At 39.3% G+C, this 19,226-nt stretch overlaps 1 protein-coding gene across 1 annotated transcript in view; it reads right to left on the reverse strand.

Annotated features, from left to right (window-relative positions):
- LOC118734256 (cholesterol 7-desaturase-like) overlaps positions 1-15,871 on the reverse strand; it is a 127,284-nt gene extending 111,413 nt beyond the window's left edge. The window contains exons 1-2 of the mRNA XM_036463975.1: positions 15,868-15,871; positions 14,943-15,122 (exon numbers count right to left, since the gene is read on the reverse strand). Coding sequence (XP_036319868.1) covers positions 14,943-15,122; positions 15,868-15,871 — 184 coding nt within the window. The remainder of the gene's footprint in view (positions 1-14,942; positions 15,123-15,867) is intronic.
- Positions 15,872-19,226: the final 3,355 nt, after the last annotated feature.

Below are 19,226 nucleotides of genomic sequence, written 5' to 3' on the forward strand. Positions count from 1 at the left end.
GAAATTTTATTCACCTCATAGTTGTCAAAAATTTACTTGCCGCAAACTTTGTTACTGATTCACCCACGCCCTAAATGGGAAATTTTTTTATGTAATGTAAAGTTATAGCTCAGTTCATTTTTTTCACCCGACATAGTCAAAGTTGGGGAAGAAAATATCAAAAAGTTAAAAATCCAGAAATAGTCCTAATTTTATGATGGTTCCTTAATATATTTTAACTACATTGCATTTGAGTATGGAGAGGCAACTATCTGGAAGTATTTTACATAAAAAATTTACTAGGCATTGCCCGGTTTGAGGTTGCAGTTAAAGAAAACACATGAAAAGGCACGATTTTTTTTAAATTCGAAAAAATTTAAATATTTCAAAAACGGTGACACTTTTACCTGAAAATTTTTTGTTTATCAGTGAGCTCACCCCCCCCACCTACCTTCCCCTAAAGTTTGGCACGTTACTTCTGGGACACCCTGTATATACACATTTTATTATTAAAGAAATAAATTAAATATTAGAAGCGCTTTGCACTTAACGGAAGCTTTTTCATAATTAAGTAAAAAAATATATACTTAAATTCCATGCTGCCTGTAATGGGATTTGAACCCTGACCCTCTGGAAATTAACAAATTGTGGCAAGTATCTTTGCGCACTCATCTACAGACAGACATGTAAATGTGCATTCAAATGCTGAGTTTCAATCAACACCACGCGTGCGTGGTATTAAAGTGCTGTTTTTAAATACGAACATTTTAGAACGATAATCAAATAAAAATATGAATTATTTCCCTCAGTGAATTCATAAAATTGTAGTTATTTTTGAACTTTTATTCAAATTTGTGCAATCAAATCAAAAACCGGGACATTTAAATGAAACCCGGGATATTTTAAGGTTGGACCGGGACACCGGGACAAATAGTCTAAAACTGGGACATGTCCGGGAAAACCGGGACGTCTGGCAGCCCTATGTTTTGGGGTTGTTCATATAGTTTTATTCATGTAGGGGAGTGATCGGATGATAGTTCAGCTAGAGTTTCTGCTGTTATGCTATTTCTGTCTATGTTTCTTGTAATTGTGAAATCTATTAGGTCTTCTTTATATCGGTGGGTCAGTAAGTAGATTTACCAGGAGATGTGACCTCTAGTCTATTGTTCCTGTTTATAATATTATTGTATAACTTCCGCCAGTACGTATGCTTTGCGTTGAAGTCCCCTCCTGCCAGGAATTTATTACCCAGGCTATCAAAGAAATATTTAAAGTCTTTTTAAGAAATTAGAAATCGCGGTGGGCAATAAATAGTCGATAGATTCATGTCTCGGTCGCGGTTTAGTAAGCATATGGTAGTTGCTTGCAGACAGGCTGTTGCTTTTGAGTCTAGAATATTGTGTTTTAGGCTATTTCTAATCAGCACCGCTGCACCTCCATGAGCTTTACCATCCCGGTGATTTGTGGCATAGAATTTGTATCCAGGTATGGAGAAATTATATTTATTTGTTAAATGTGTCTCGGACAGTAGCATAACATCTATGTTATATTCAGTGAGAAATTGACGTGAGTTCTAATCTACGCTGGTTCACACCGTTAGCGTTCCATAAGAAAATTTGCAACTCACTCCTTTTTTATTCACTAAAATTTGCAACAATTGGTTTTGGGCCTTTATGAGGTCTTGTATCATATTTTGCATAGTAGACATGAATTGAGTCATACACTGGGTAAGGTTCAATATCATTCCTTCTGTGCCACAAGTGGGGGAGGGGGTTCGGCTGCATTTGCTCAGTATTATTCCTTTGAATATTTGCAAATGCTTCTTGATTGGAGGTGGGTTTCGCCGTGCTCGGCTGCGTTGTTAGTTTTAATGCGTAGGCAAAAGAAACGTTGGGAACTCGCTGCGCGTTGGCAAAAAAGACTCCTGGTGTAGTGGCTGATGGCGTGAGGTGTTGGCATGTATGAGAGCTAGTTGGAGTGGTGGAAGAGCATACGGATGTGTTGCGCTGATTCATGCGAGACTTTAAGTCTTTGTATACAGGGCATCCTCTATAATTGGCGGTGCGGCTACCTCCGCAATTACTGCATTTCTTTACAGACACATCAGCTTTGATAGCCTTGGAAGAAGCGGAAGCGTGAAGGATGCCACAGACAACACACACTGGACGCAAGGTGCAGTATGTTCTGGTATGCCCAAATTCTTGACAAATTGTGCACTGTACGGGACCGTTTCGCTTGTGCGCCTCCTCCACTGTTATTCTTCGGTGTAGAATGTATCTTAAGTTGTAGATTGGGTGCACTGCGTTTTTATTGATTGGCTTTGTTTCTGGCTTACGTTCTACCTTAAACATAGGCTGAGCGATTTTTCCTCTGTTGATAATATTGACAACATTTTTAACAGCAAATCCTACCTTCTCTAGAGCATGAGCAATATTTCCAATGGGTACCCTTAATTCTATACCTTTTATTATTACTTGCTGTCCTTTGCTGCTTTTGTGCTGGTACGTATAGAAGTTTTTCTTATAGTCATTAAGATGTTTGGTTACCAAGCGGAAATTTTCTTCAGTTAGAATCTGAAGTTTGGTCTCCTTAATGTTGCCCTTGGTAACTGACGTTACGTGGACAGTATTGCAAATTTTTGTATAGAAAATGATAGGAAAGTTTCATGATTATCGATTCGTATGAAAGCAAGAATACGCCCCATTGTCTCCAATAAGCTGAATTAATTTATTCACAAGCTCACTACAGTTTCGCTCTCGTAAATAAATTGGGGCGGTTTGGGTTTGGCTTTGGAAACTTTATTTGTCACATTCATTGTCCAGAATCGCAAACTTATTTCCCAGTAGAGGGTTAATGTCAGTGGTTTTCATTTTTCAGTCAGTGGTTTTTCAATTTTTGATGGATTTGCAATTTTTTGGTGCTGTGGGCTTAATTTTCGTTTGAATTGTATGTACATATCAATACCCGTTTGAAACAAAGTACGGGTTGTAGGATTAAGTAGCTTAACTTGCTCTGCGCTGCGTTGCTTGGTTTTAAATTAACCCATCACTAGGCAATTCTAATTCACATTGCTTTATTCTGTTATGAATGAGAATGGCTGTTCCACCGGGCTTTCTTTGTGGCTGCTTAGTATCATAGAATTTGAACCCATTAATTTGGAATTTATTTAATTGCGTAAGGTGGGTTTCAGATACAAGCAAAACATATATGTGACCTGGTGTACGGAAAGGGGGCTTAGGTGTCAAAAAATCAATTTTCACTTTTTGGTTGATTCGGATGGAAGATGAGATGATTTTTCACGTGGTGAAAAGCAGAAAATCCTAACTTGCTTAGAAGTGTACTAAAAATAATAATAATATTAATAATAATAATAATAATATTAATAATAATAATAATAAAACTATAATAATATTCCGACCAACAACAACACTTACTGGACCAACAACAACACTTACTGGACGTCCGGCGCGGAGAACAATTAACGGATAATGAGAAACTGACGAAACGAGTTGCTTACTTTTAACAGCTTTTTCAAAGAAAACTAGTTTTCGCACGTAAGCTCCCTTTTCGTAGACCAGGTCACATATATGAAAGCACTCTAGAAATATTTCCAGTTCTGTTCTCATTCCAAAAACAAATTTTGAGACTATTCGATTACGCGGCTGAAAACAACAAAGCTGTTGAAGCTGACGGCCTGCCAGCCGAGCTATTCATGTATGGCGGCGAGGAGCTGATGAGGTGCATGCATCAGCTCTTATGCAGAATATGGTCAAATGAACGCATGCCCGACGACTGGAATTTAAGTGTGCTCCGGCCTATCCACAAGAAAGGCGACCCCGACATTCGCGCCAACTACCGTGGAATCAGCCTTCTAAGCATAGGTTATAAGGTCTTATCGAGTGTATTGTGCGAAAGACTGAAGCCCACCGTCAACGAACTGATTGAACCTTATCAGTGTGGCTTTAGGCCTGGCAAATCCACCATAGATCAGGTTTTAACAATACGCCAATTCTTGGAAAAGACCCGCGAGAATAGGATCGACACACACCATATATTTGTCGATTTCAAAGCCGCTTTCGACAGCACCAAGAGAAGTTGCCTTTATGCCGCGATGTCTGAATTTGGTATCCCCGCGAGACTAATACGGCTGCGTAAAATGACGTTGAGCAATACCACCAGCTCCGTCATAATAGGCAAAGACCTCTCCGAACTGTTTGGTACCAAACGAGGTTTCAGATAAGGGGACTCCCTTTCGTGTGATTTCTTTAATCTGATATTGGAGAAGATAATAAAAGCCACAGAACTGAGCGGCTCAGGCACAATAATTTACAAGAGCGTACAATTGCATCATCAATATTATCTGAAAAAACAAGGGCTACGTCTGTTCTGCCTTCTCGGGATTGGATAGAGAAGCAAAGCGAATGGGTCTGGTGGTGAACGGGGACAAAACGAATCATCTCCTGTTATCACACAAACAGTCAGAGCATACGCGTCATGGCACCAACGTCACTCTTGACAGCTATAAGTTTGAAAAAGTAGACGACTTCGTTTATTTGGGAACCAGAATTAATACAAGTAATAGTGTCAGTCTTCAAATCCAAAGGAGAATCACTCTTGCCAACAAGTGCTATTTTGGGCTGAGTAGGCAATTGAGAAGTAAAGTCCTCTCTCGTCGTAAAAAGATCACACTCTATAAGTCACTCATCATGCCTGTGCTGGTGTATGGCGCGGAAGCATGGACAATGAAAGCATCTGATGAGGCAGCTCTTGGAGTTTTCGAGAGAAAGATTCTGCGAAATATTTAGGGACTTGGCTTTATTTGGCACTTCCAATTGGCGTCAGTTGGCACAGAAAAAAATGACTGGCGTGCTGTTTTTGACCCGGCCAAAATCGCTTAGGCCGTTACAGCGCCAATAAAGAAGAAGTAGAAGTGGATATGTTTCATGAAATTTCTATTTTTTGCGGTTCGGTATTATGACTGACAGCTGTTTGCGCATTCCTTGGGTAACATCCAATTTTGACCTCAATTTGTTTTTGTATAGAAGCTGAAAACATTGTTTCACAACAATACGTTCTGACAAAAGGAAGCTAAGATAAATTAGCTACTTCGTGGTATTCACTCCTAGTCATAACCCAAAACTCGTTCAGAGACACAGACTCAAATGTGTGTGTTCAATCTCGAAGTATTCTGAAGATCTATGAATGCTTCTTAAATTAATTTTGCACCCAGTGGTATTACTGCTACTATCCGAAAAATAACCTGACAAAGATTTCAGCTGATTTACCAAGTACCAATTATGACATTTCACATTTCATTTGGCAATTCATCGCGTTTCTTGTGGAAAGTTGTATAAAAGTGGAAAATATTTAAAGCTTTTCTATTCCACACAAGTAATCCAGAAATTAAATTTTCCTTTGACCCTTTGGGTGAGTGAAATTGTAAAAGACGGACGTGTTTTTTTTAGTGCTCCTGAAAACTCTAAAATACCATTGGATTGTGCGCTGTTTAAATAAAGCTTCGTTAGCGTATAAATCTTCTGCCTTCAGCTGAAGCATTTTACCACCTGCTAATCACCTGTTGCCTACGTTTTCTTAGAAACAAGCAAGAAAAACACCTCATATGGATTCAGCCAGTAAGCGAAAAGCACAAACTTCACTCAAAGATTCGCCTGATTCAAAAAATTTGTGCCTTGAGAGTAACGGTTCACTTGCTGATTCCGTACTCGCAGCTCAGAAATCAACGGAAAACAAAAGTCCGCTGATGGAAGAGAGGATTCAAGAGCGGATTAGTGGTCTCTACACTCAATTGTCTGGGGAGATCGCTTTGCTTGAGCGAAAATTCTCGGCTAAGCTACAGGAGAGTATTGAGTCTACCTCCCTGCGCGTTGAAAAAGTAGAAAGTAGATGCTGTCGACTAGAAGAAGACTCCGCTGTTGTACTTGTCCTATCTGCTGAGCTTAGTAAGGTAAGAAGGAGTTGGATAAACTCAAGGATGTCAAACGATCAGAGCATTCTTCTGACGCCGTGATATTCGGTCTGCCCTTCTCCAAGGAGAAAAAGTTGAGCGATATATTCAACTGCATATGCAAAACCACCACCCGTTCGCGTTTTTTTTCGAGCAAAACGTACGACTGAGCGTCCTAACAGTGCCGTGATTGGAAAGAAAAACAACTCATCTGTTTCTCTCAAATCAGTTGGTTTTGACAGCGACAACACAATCAGCATATTTGAGAGCCTTTCTGTGGATAATAGAAAAAATTTTGCAAGTTGCGATAAAGTAGAGGAAGCAAAGGAAACTGCATAGAGCTTTCTCGCGACGGGGGGGGGTTAATGGGGGGGTGTCTTCGTTCGTGTGTCTGCCAACAGTGAACCTATTGCCGTATCTAATAATAGCGAATTATCAGATTTAGTTGGCGGAGTTTAGCTCACTCACTGCTGTTCACATATACAGTGCCGAACAGAAGTATTGGCACAGTGAATTTTTCGGAATATATGAAAACCTCTTTATTCTAATTTATATCCGATAATTTTTTATAAAAATATTGTTCATTCTACACCAGAAAACATAATAATAAAATCCCTAAACTTTCTGCCAAACTCAGGAAAATTTATTAAATTTGCACTCTAATTTGCAAGTTTTTATTCAGATTTTTTAGAAAAATTCTAAGTATGCAGTTTTATAGCCCATTCAAATTTAGTATAACAAAGTGCATGTTTAAAAAAGTGCTAGAAAATCGCGTTGATTTTTGCCAATTTTTTTAGTGGAAGGTGTTGCTCATTTTCTCCATACAAAATATAATTGTCGAATTACTTTGTATGGAAGAACTTGCGCGAAAAAAAACTACCAAAAATCAATGCGATTTTCTAGCGACTTCAAACTTGCACTTTGTTATACTAAATTTCAATGGGCTATAAAACTGCATACTTAGATTTTTTTAAAAAAAAATCTGAATAATAAGTTGCAAATTAGTGTGCAAATTTAATAAATTTTCCTGAGTTTTGCACAAAGTTTAGAGATTTTATTATTATGTTTTCTGGAGTAGAATGAACAATATTTTTATAAAAAATTATCGGAAATAAATTAGAATAAAGAACTTTGCATATATTGCGAAAAATTCACTGTGCCAATACTTCTGTTCGGCACTATATATATACAAATAAAAGTATACGCACTTCTGTTTAATTAACTTTTTGTTTATTCTCTTAAGCTCATTCGCTCACCAATTTTTGTTCAGATATAAAGATAATTTATAATCATTGCCATGAATCTATAGACACGTACATACATACATATATACATGTATACATACTTACGTACATATTTACACATACTATTTATTTATATTTTATTTTATTCTGTTTTGTATCTCGGTTTTTGTGCATATGCCCTAGAAGATGTTGGTAGATAAGTCTATGTATAACAGCAATCATACAGTAATGATAAATGTGCTCTGTAAGCAAGCAGATGGTCTTAAAGTTGTCCATTTCAATGCTCGAAGCCTTAATGCCGAAAAGCTTGATTACGTTAGGCACACTTTTCAACATTCGTCTGTTGATGTTATTTGCGTATCAGAAACATGGTTTCAAGCAGATATTCCGGATCATTACTACTCCATTCCCAATTACAAACTTTTTCGAAATGATCGTTTGGTTAGAAAGGGTGGTGGGGTAGCCATATATTGTAGGAGCTACTTAAATGTTATGATCGTGAGCCATTCATCTGAGAGTGAAATTGAGTATTTTCTGTCGTTCTGTCTGATACTAATACCAAAGTGCTGGTGTCTTGTGTCTATAATTACAAGAATATTTGTTATCAGCGTTTTTTCGATCACCTTTCTGAACTTCTTATTGATTATGATCATTTTATCATCTGTGATGATTTTAATATAAATTTACTTGTTCGTGACCCTTCTTCGACTCATTTTCCTGACTCTGTTGCACTTACTGGTATGTCCGTTGTTAACACTTTTATGCCCACAAGATTCTCTTGTAACGTCCGTCCTAGTTTACTTGATGTTTTTATTGCTCCTCCTTCTACGTCTGTTGTGTTGTTTGATCAAATGTCCTTCGTCTCAGATCACGGCTTAATTTTTTGTACGTTCGACCTTAAATTAACATATAATTACCATGCACCGCAGGCTTTTTGCTATCGCGACTATAATGCCTTTCGACCTGACGCTCTGTTTAGTGATCTGGACCAATTTCAGTGGAACTACTGTTGAAAATTAGAAACTACTGACGATAAACTCAACTTTTTGACACATAATATTCTTTAATTTTTTAACAAGCATGTATCGTCAAGTCAATTCCAAGTCTTTTTCTTGCCCCTGGTTTACACATAAAGTTAAGTTGGCGATTAAAAATAGCAATGCGTTATATACTGCATGGAAAAGGAGGCCAACTGATGCGAATTGGGATGCGTATAACTAGAAAGTTAAACACTCGCTTGCCCCCAAACAGTTGTGGTCGAATTTAAAATGGATGGACGTGACTTCCAGATCTAATACATCGTGCTCTCTTGATGCTAATGAGCTTAATGAGTTTTTCACGTCTCATAATATCTCTCCAGATTCAGGCAGCTTCATTCCTAATGTCACCCCCTCTAATTTCCTCCCATCATCAAGGATTCAGTTCACCGCTGTGCGAGAGGATGAAGTGGCTAAATGTTTTTTCCGAATAAAATTTAATGTCATCGGTACCGACAATATTCCGATTAGATTTGTCAAATTAATATTACCATATATACTAAGTAGCCTTATACATCTAATAAAGCACTGCTTCACTTCCTCTTCGTTTCCCAATGAATGGAAGCTGGTAAAAGGGATCTTAAACACTTTTATTTTGTCAGGATTCCGTTCAAATGAAACACCGCCGATTCATTTATATTGACATTTCGAATTTAAAAGGTTACTGTTTATTAATATTTATTAAAGTAAAATCAGTTAGAAAATTTATTAACTTCAGCAAAAGAACAATTTCACCATCCACCCGACGAGCTCAACTGGGTAACTCACTCTCTCTCGGCCGGGGTTGCCAATACCTGGTACCGTACATACCACAGGGATGCTATTTTTCGGTTGACCTTACAGTCGGCCAATTCTGATCACTGGAGTCGTCCTCGGCTCCATCGTCGTCATCGAACCCGTCGAAATTCGGTAAATTGCACCATGGCTTTAGCTTGTCAGACGCAAAAATTGACGTATAATGTCGTTGCTTGCGTTTCGACCCTGGTATATCCTCAATGAGATACCGGTCATAACCAATCACCTTCGTTACCATAAACGGACCTTTGTACAGTGGTTCCAATTTGCGGGAACCACCAGTACCAACAGGCTCGATTTCGGCGAGAACCAGATCGCCGACGTCATATTGTGTAGGTTTTTGATGTTTTTTGTTGAAATTGTGTTTAGCTTTTTCTCGCTGCTGATTGATTCGACAAACTGCACCTGCTTGAATCTCCTTCAGTTCGTCGCCACTGATAAGTTCGTCTTCATATAGTGCTAAAATTAATTTATTTTGTAGAGTATCTCGAGGGTTAAAGCTGAATAAAAGTTCTTGTGGAGTTCTCTGTGTTGTTTTATTTTTCGTCGTGTTGAGTGCCCACTGTATACCTCCTAGTTGCTCGTCCCAGCTTTTATCGTCTTTCGCCGATGGTAGTAACATACCCAGAATAGTACGATTGGTATGCTCTGCGTGCCCGTTTGCTCGTGGAGTTCGAACAGCATTCAAAATATGCTTTATGTCGTTACCGCAACAATATTGTTTAAAATCGTGGGAAGTGAACGCTGTTCCACGATCTGTTACTATTCGAGTTGGCACTCCACAATAGCTGTTTACTTCATTCAGAAGCGTCAATACATGTCGTATTGCTGTGCTGCGCGTATTACAGTAAATTTTGTGAATGAATCTACCTGAACTATGAAGTGCTCATTTTGCTTCTTACTTCGGGGAAAAGGCCCGAGATGGTCGATATGTACCGTCTTGAATGGTACAGGTTCAATTTCGTCGCTGCTTATTGCATGCGCATTCGATGCATGCTTTTATAAAAGATTTTGTGAAATTACGCATACGGGGAAACCAAAAATATTTCTGTGCTTCTTCTAAAGTCTTCTCCGTGCTAAGATGCTTAACTTTTTCGTGAACGTTCTGTATGATTTTATATCGCATTGCTTTTGGTACTACCCACAGTTTAGTACCTTTCTGCTTCCTGTAAAGTCGCCGTTTTCGACTTTGTACTCTTCGGTAATAACGTTGTCACCACTGGCTAATTTCTCAAGAATAGCGCGAATATCTTTATCTTGATGCTGCATGCTGTATATCCAGTCTCCTATTTTTGAAAATTTCTTGCCCCAAAAGTACGTCCATGGATAATATGTCATCTTAACAATGAACAAATCAACCTTTAAAGCCACATCATCAAATGTCATATTAACGTTAATCTTGTCTGTGGATGCACGTTTACTTCCGCAAATACCTATTATTTCTATAGCGCATGGATACTACTTGGTATTCAAACTGTCTACCGCTGATCGTCGTATCATATTGCATTCACTTCCAGTGTCTACAAAAGCTACTAACGACTTACCATTTACAGAGATGGATTTTTCGCAAAATTTCGCTGGTTGCTGGACTGTGCATGCTTAACAATTACTGCTTTTTTCACAATTTTCTGGCTCGCCACTACCGTGGAACTTGCTACAGTCTTTGCATTTTGCTTCAACCGCACTTCGATTTATGTCTTTTACACTGTCTTTATTTCGATCACTCGTATACTCGTTTTTGAATTGTTTGGTCGATGATAAATTTTGGAGGTAAGTTTCAATTGTTTCGCGCATCTCTTTAATTGTATTAAACTTCAATGCAGCTATTGCGGTCTGCAAATCACGGTGTTTTAATCCGTCGCGAATGTATTTTATAATCGAACTTTCAGTCAGACCATACCGTCGACCGAGTGCACTGATTCTAAAACAATAATCTATGATTTTTTCATTTTGTTTACGTGTCGCACTTGCCATTTTATAGTGTATTTCCGCTTCATTAAATTCGCAACCGAATTCACTTTTCAAAGCTCTTGCCAAATCAGGTCAATTTGAATGAAATGTTAGTGCTGCATCCAACCACATTCGCGCAACACCCTTTAATTTACTGTACATGGCCGAAAGTAAACACTTTTCGTCCCAGTCGTATGCACTTATGGCACTGTCCACTCTGTTTGTGTCACTTTAAGCGAGCTCTCGCTAGTTGGGTCATACTCATGATTTGTTTCGGAAATTTCGTTCACACTTGCACTTCGGCTCACTGTTCTTGCTGGGTTTTGTGGTGAAATAACCAAACGCTCTTCATTAAAACTTTCATGCACTGCTTGTACATTTGCTTGCTGCATTTGACCGGCCAAGCTTTGCATGGTCGCCATTATATTTTGCATCATCGAACGCAGATCATTTACTTGCATTTGTAAATCAGGTTCTGAATTTTCACTTTCAATTTCATCACTGTCTAAGAAATTGCAAAGTCTCAGTACCAATTCGGCTTTTGTACCCGATTTTAGTAAATGATTATTACGTAGCTGCTCTTTCAGCTCGTCAACTTTTAATGTGGCCACTTTTATCTTCATTTTGCAATTTTTGTTTAGAGCGAGTATTCTTATTAGATTCTTATTTTATTTTATTTTGCTTTGTTCGTCCACTCGGATACACATTTGAAATTTTTGTGGCAATAACAACACACAACCGTCACTGTCTCTCTTTCGGCTAGTCAACCTCTCGTTCATTCGTACTCGAGATCGCCAATTTTGAAAGTTTTACACAACACCGAATGTGATTCAAACGCAAACCGCCACTATGTCTTCTAGCAAACTATTTTCTACTTCGTGTCGCCGACCGCTCGTCCATTCGTACGCGCAACAAGCAGATCACAAAAACAATTCTGTAGCAATTCAAATGCAAACCGTCACGGTATCTTCTTTTTATTTTATTATTTTGCTTTTCTTTTCTGCTTCACCAAACAGATCAGATCACAAAAACAATTCTTTTGGTTGTAATATTCAATCGCACGTCCATTCGTACGTGAAATTGCTTACACCAACATCGACATTAACACACACTGTGAGGCTGTGAGAAGCGTCTCACTTCTGAGCTAAAAGGGATCTTTAACACTTTTATTTTGTCAGGATTCCGTTCAAATGAAATACCGCCGATTCATTTATAATGACATTTCGAATTTAAAAGGTTACTGTTTATTAATATTTATTAAAGTAAAATCAGTTAGAAAATTTATTAACTTCAGCAAAAGAACAATTTCACCATCCACCCGACGAGCTCAACTGCGTAACTCACTCTCTCTCGGCCGGGGTTGCCAACACCTGTTACCGTACATACCACAGGGATTCTATTTTTCGGTTGACCTTACACTGGCAACTGTGACTCCCGTACCCACAAAACCCGGTGCCACCCTGCTTACAGATTTTCGGCCTATAAGTATTCTGCCCGGATTGTCTAAGGTTCTTGAAATGCTTATGGCACAACAGATAACACAGTTTATCGAAGAGAATAATCTTCTCAACCCGCTCCAATCTGGCTTCAGGGCTGGCCACTCATGCTCAACCGCTGTTACTAAAGTCTTGGATGATGTTCGTCAGCAGTTTGATCAGGGTCACCTACCCTACTGTGTCTCCTAGACTTCTCTAAATCATTTGAATCTGTCAACCATATCTTGTTGTGTGAGAAACTTAGACAAAAGTTTGGCTTTGGGGATTTAGCAGTGCGATTTCTTAGTAGCTACTTAAGTAATAGAAAGCAAAGAGTAAAAGTTGATAACATTTTCTCTGATCTTCTGTACATTCACTCTGGCGTTCCGCAGGGTTCCATACTTGGCCCTCTTCTCTTTAGCATGTTTATCTATCTATACTAATTATATAAAGAGAAGTCCCTTTTTTTTGTAACAGGTAATCTCGCGAACGGCTGGTCCAATTTTCATGAAATTTTGTATACAATTAGCTTTCGGTAACCACCATGTTTTAGGCTAAAAAATTTTACTTTTTTCGGGTAGGTAGACCAGGGACCGGTCTATTCGAAAAAATCTTATTATAGTCCGATTTGCTTAAAATTTAGTACGTAAGTAGCTTTTTAGCATATATGACCCATTTTTTCCGGGAAGTGGTCCAGGGACCGATCTATTCGAAAAAATCGAATTTACGATCCGATTTGCTTAAAATTAATTATAATATATAAAATATCTCAAATAACTTATATTTAGAAAGCCGTTTGTTAGTTTTCGCAAGGCTCGAGAGCGGCTGAACCGATTTTTTTGAAACTGCCACCTGCCGCACGTGTCCCAAGGATGGTTTTAGGCTGAAAATAATCTATATGTAAAGGGGGCGTGGCACTTCCCATACAAACCGAATTTCTCATGCTACATATCTCTGAAAGTGTGCATGGTAGAGTTTTGGAAATTGGTATGGAGATATACGAAATCAATCGCATACCCTTGGAGAAAAATTTTAGCTATAGTAAAAAGGGGTGTGACATCTCCCATACAAACTAAATTTTTCACACTGCTTATCTCTGGAAATTTTTTGGAAGAGTTCTAGAGTTTTGTATGGAGATGTACGAAATAAATCGCATACTCATGGAGAAAAATTGGAGCTATTGGAAAAGGGGGCGTGGCATCTTCCATACAAACCGAATTTTTCATACTGCCTATCTTTGGAAGTGTTCATGGTAGAGTTCTGGAACTTGGTATGGCTCCTCCCATATAAATCGAATTTTTATACTGCATATCTCTGAAAGTATTCATGGTACAGTACTGGAACTTCGTAGTTGAAATCAAGCCCATACTCATGGAGAAAATTTGGGCTATTTGAAAAGGGGTGTGAGGCCTACAAACCTACCGACCTTTAGCTATCTTTGAATGAATTTTTTTATTCTTTTGTAGGTATGTTTGTGAGTGAAATCCTCCTAAATGGTTGCACGGATTTTAAGGAAACTTTTTGTGTATTGGAGTGGGTCTCTGGATGGTTTAGTTTCACAATTTAATCCGACAGTTGGCGCCTGTAGTTGAGTTATTACTAAAAATCGTATTGATGATCCGATTTGGCTAATGTTTTAAATATGTATGCAATACTATTGCAAAAACGTGATGCCAAGTGGTGCTGAAGTCGAGCTATTACTAAAAATAGCCAAGTGAGAAAAGGGGCCGTGATGTTCAGATTAAATCGATCGTTTCTCATGCAATTATTGATATGAAATATTAATTTATCGTTAGTATGCTCATTTATAGGGGGCAAAGCATTCGCTGCCAAGGGTTTATTGTACAAAGCATACTTTTAACGTGCATTCTGTCAAACCAACGCCAACGCGAAAGTTCTATGTAGATGGGCCTTTGTAAACTCGAAAATATAATACAAATTGCGTTTCGGTCATGCTGCTTATAGAGCTTTCTTCGTGTGTGCAACTCAAACCGACTGCCGCCCGCCGTGCTTATTCATATCGAATTTTAACAGCCAAAAATTAATAATTTTACGGAACCCTGGTGACTTTTCTACGGAAACCTTGGTTTACTTACTTTACGCTAACGACACACAATCAGTTTTGCTTTTCAATTTCACTGCACGCATTACGTAGGCTGCATTCAATTTGAGAAGCAATTTCATTATCAACAAGTCGTCTTCAAGAAAACAATGTAACTAACTAGCTTCTGAAGACCATTTACCATTTTTAATTCCATTGTAGATTAACATTTTAGCATGCAGACGCTTAGTATTTTTTTATTTTCACAAAATTGAAAGCAAAATTGCAACTCAATTGAAAGGGAAAAATTTAAAGCAAGTTGCCTATTCAAGTTAATAAAATAAAAAAAAAGTGTGAGTGTATTGAAAATAGAAAGGGGAAAATTGAAAATGTAACGTCCCGGTTAGTTTTACTGAGATGTACAAAATTAATTTCCATATATAATATTTTTTTTACCTTGTATATGGCAATTGACGTAAAATTCATTTCGACCATGATAAACTAGCTCTTTGTTTTCAATCGATTTTATAAGAGGTAATTCCCATCGATTTTTTTCATTTTCTGAGTGATACCAGACATAGATATTGCCATTGAACTCCCGACATGTCCACTTACGAACTTTGAGGCCTTTCGGATCTGAAAGTACAACAGCAAAAAAAAATTTCGGATATAAATTGAATTCGATTAAATTTTGAATTGATTCCTTAATTAGTTATGACTAAATCACAGTCAAAATTTAAGGGGTCGTTAGTTAAACAAAACACAACGATATCAACCAATTCTACTGATTTGTATTTAACTTTTCATGATATGCATTTACTCTATTTTGTATGGAAATAGCTCCACCAACGAGAAAAGTCAATATGTAAATATACTTGAACGGTTGTAACTCAGTTGGGAAACAATTTCGAATTGTTGAGTGAGTTTCTGTCTTCCAAGCTTAAATCAAAAATTAATTTTCTTGAAAGTGTGAACTTTTACTGAAGAAGAGATCGTAGTTGTAAAAAATGTTTTTCGAAAGGAAGAATCTGTGCAGCAACAAGCTACTAACGAATCGAGATGTAACACAATATTTAATTTGGTTGTCGAAAATCCTCCTAGATATATCCTCCTAGCGGGTGCCGACACCGCTGTGGCAAGGTAGGATGTTCCTATGGCCGCAGTGATGCAAAGAGGCGGGGCCTAGCCAAGGCCGAGGTATAAACTCCCCTGCCTCGTCTAGGTCTAGTGGCAGGCCGTAAGGGCTCGCTCAAGGGGGGCTAGGGCATACTTAGGCTATTTCTAGGGGGTACCTGGCGGTAGGTATAAGACACCCCCTAATCCAGGGTGTCATGCGTCACCGTGCCCATTGGATGGCCGGCCGACAGTTTTTTCCCCTTACCCATATATTCGGTCGCCGAACGGTTTCGGCTCAGTAGGAGACCAACGAACCAGTTGAAAAATGAATTCCATAAATGTAGCCCCGGAACCCTGCACGGATAAAAATGCCGCCGACGAACACGGAGTTAAAGTCTGTCTAAAAATGACATCTTCGGTAGCCGCTGGATCGGTCCCGAAGAAGCCTAAACGGCAAAGTAAACAGAATGTTGCGCCCGGCGTCAGTAGCAACAAATCCCTGATGGGTAGTGGCCAACTGACGTCTGGGTTGCAAGCGGAGCCTGCACGGCCAATTGGCCTCTGGTGTCAGTTGTCCACATCTCGAGAAGCTGTGAGTACACCCCTTGAGGGTAGCTCCAAAGCGGCACCGGGTGAAGGCGATACTGGCACCCGGAAGTCCTGCACGGACAGTACCACCGACCGCGAGCCCCTTGACGGTTAGAAGTCGGATGAACGCAAAGGCGTCCTAGCTCCCAGTGGTTCGAGGACCAAAAAAGTAGTCCGACCAGCAATCAGGGCGAATAGAGACAGAAGAGTCGCTTCTAGACTACTGAGGAAGTTCGGCAATGACCCGGTTCCCAAGAGTATGAGGGAAGTGGTTCAGAGGGCCAGGGGCATTCTCTCCGAAAGTCGTGAGAGGCCTCAGGAAGGAAATTCCGCCAACAAACCTGCACCCACTCACTCTCGTCCTAGGGAGCTGGGCAGCAAACGGCAACGGTCAGCAGACAACATGGATGCTGCTTCTAAGAGGCCCAAAACATCCAACGCTAACAGCCCTCTTAACCCTCCAAGGGCTTTCAATGATGTGGCCAAGGACCACTTGATCCTGGCAGTTATGGATAGGGGGGGTTATTCTTGACAGAAAGTTAACTTGGCGGCGCAAGAAAGCTATAATTGCTATGTATGCCTGTAAATCGGCGATTACGGGAAAAATGGGGATTGAAGCCTCACATTGTGAACTGCATGTATACAGCGGTTGTGCGTCCCATTCTATTCTACGGCATAACGGTTTGGTGGCCGTCCGTAGATAAATCTACAACAAGAAACAAATTAACAGAGGTACAAAGGGTGGCGTGCATGATGATCACGGTAGCGTTACCATCGACGCCTAATAAAGCCCTAGAGACCTTGCTTCACTTGCTACCTGTGGACCTATATGGTAAACTACAGGCAAGCTTTAACGCTATTAGATTAAATGCACTAATCAAATGGAGTGACACGAGGTTTGCTCACTCGAGAATTTTGGAAGATCTTCCAGAGGAATTTAGGCGCCTGGACTACACAGTCCCGTCTACGGGACTAAAGAATCATTTCCAGGCAAGGATCCTCTCAAGGGAATAATGGGAGGAGGATTCGGTCCTGATATCGTATTATGACTCAACAGTCATCTACACTGATGGCTCCAAGTTGGATCTGAAGGTAGGAAGTGGGGTATACTCGCAAAAACTCTCACTTAGCCTCAGTTTTAGTCTGCCAGATCTATGCAGAGTTTTTCAGGCTGAACTAACAGCAATAAATGAAGCTGCAAGTTGGTTGATCGATTCTCTAATTAATCTGAAGGCAGTAACAATATTTTCTGACAGCCAAGCGGGTAATAAAGCACTTAATAGTGACAATTCTACGTTGAAGGTTGTTATGGAATGTAGACGTACTCTTAATGAACTGGCAAGGTGTTAGGTCACTAATGTTGTGTGGGTTCCAGGCCACAAAGACATCCGCTATCTTCTTGCAAGCTCTGGCTGGAGAATAACTTTGTCGGACGGGCTAATATAAGATGGTCTGCGGAGCCTACTTGCAGGATAGCAAGACATATCTGGCCTCAGCTGGACAAGCGTAGATCTCGCCCTCTCCTCCAATTGGAGCGACCACTGTTGCGGCATGTTATTGGAGTTCTCACCAGGAATTGTCTGATGGGAATCCACGCCACAAGAATGGGTTTGCAGTCAAACGACTACTGTCGTAGCTGCCACGATGAGGAGGAAGTCGAAAGCGTGGAGCATTACTTATGCCACTGTCCTGCTCTGGCGAAAGCTCGCCGATGCTCGTTCCTCCATTTTTCTTTTGAATGTCTGGGCGAACTGGATTCAGCCAGCGTCTATGACTTTGTGCGCTTCATCAGAGCTACGAAATGGTTCCATTAGTAGGGTAAGAGGAGGGACATATGGAGTCTCTTGTACGGCACCACTACGGGCCCATGGTGGCCTAAGTGTGCCCCTTTTCCTGTAGGATTAGGGCAGCCGAGTTATCCTAACCTAACCTAACCTAATTTATTTAAAACAGAACGGCACCAAAAATCGCAAATTAATTATATACTCTACTATTTCAGACTTACAATTCGTAAATATATGAACGTAGGTATAGAAAAATATTATTTTGTCACAAAAAATTCAACTGCGTATAAAGACAAAGAATGGCGTGGGCTATTCTGGATTTCTACATGTAAGTGCGGAATAAATTTGGGGAATGGGTAAAATTTTAGAAGATATAACACCTTAGCCCAGCGCAGTGTATTGCTGCAGACAATTTTTAAATTCATTAGAAGCAAACGGTTTTTAATTGCTATTGCAAGTGGTTGTAATATTAGTTGCATAGTTTTAGATATATGCAGAGTAAGAGGAAATGCCGTACAAATGAATTTGACTTCCTATTTTGCAAACACAGCGCATGCATATGAACTAGGTACATAGAGAGATATGTTTGTATGCCGATATGCACGTACCCGGCGCTCCAACAGTCGCAATGGCACAGCACTGGCGTTGTATTCCTGAGGTCCCTGTTTAAAGTCCTAAAAATACGTATTTTTTAATAAATATTTTAATGGCACAAGTATTTATTTTCATATGTATGTTTTTTTCTGCAATGATATTAGATTTTCAAATTTGTTACTTATATTTAAATTGAAATAATTATATTGACTTACACTGATTTAATTTGAAAAATCTTAACCACCTCCAAAAGGACTGGAACCTGCGATCTCAGATCCAGAACCGGCATTTGTAAGAAAAGGAATTAATTGCGCTTTATTTTTGATTTCATTTGTTGCAAGTCGTTTTGTAAACGTTGCATAGTTTAAGGCATATGCGCTACTGAAGTGTATTAATAAAAAGCAAGGCGAAAATTTAAAAAATACTGAAATAATTTTCATTTGAGTCCGTTGATAACCTATGAACATATTTGTACATACATACATATAAATGTATGGATAATAGGAATACAAGATTGCGCAAGGAGAAGAAGAAGGCCGAACAAATGAATTTGACTTCGTATTTTGCAACCAAAAGTTGGTATGGTATATGTATTTATGACTTCAACGTAAACTTAGCGGCGGATGAGGCAGAACCACACATTATATCCCTGAAACAA

Source organism: Rhagoletis pomonella, unplaced genomic scaffold (genome assembly GCF_013731165.1).
Source record: "Rhagoletis pomonella isolate Grant_MI unplaced genomic scaffold, Rhpom_1.0 Rhpom_scaffold_00001, whole genome shotgun sequence".
Taxonomy (NCBI): Eukaryota; Metazoa; Arthropoda; class Insecta; order Diptera; family Tephritidae; genus Rhagoletis; species Rhagoletis pomonella.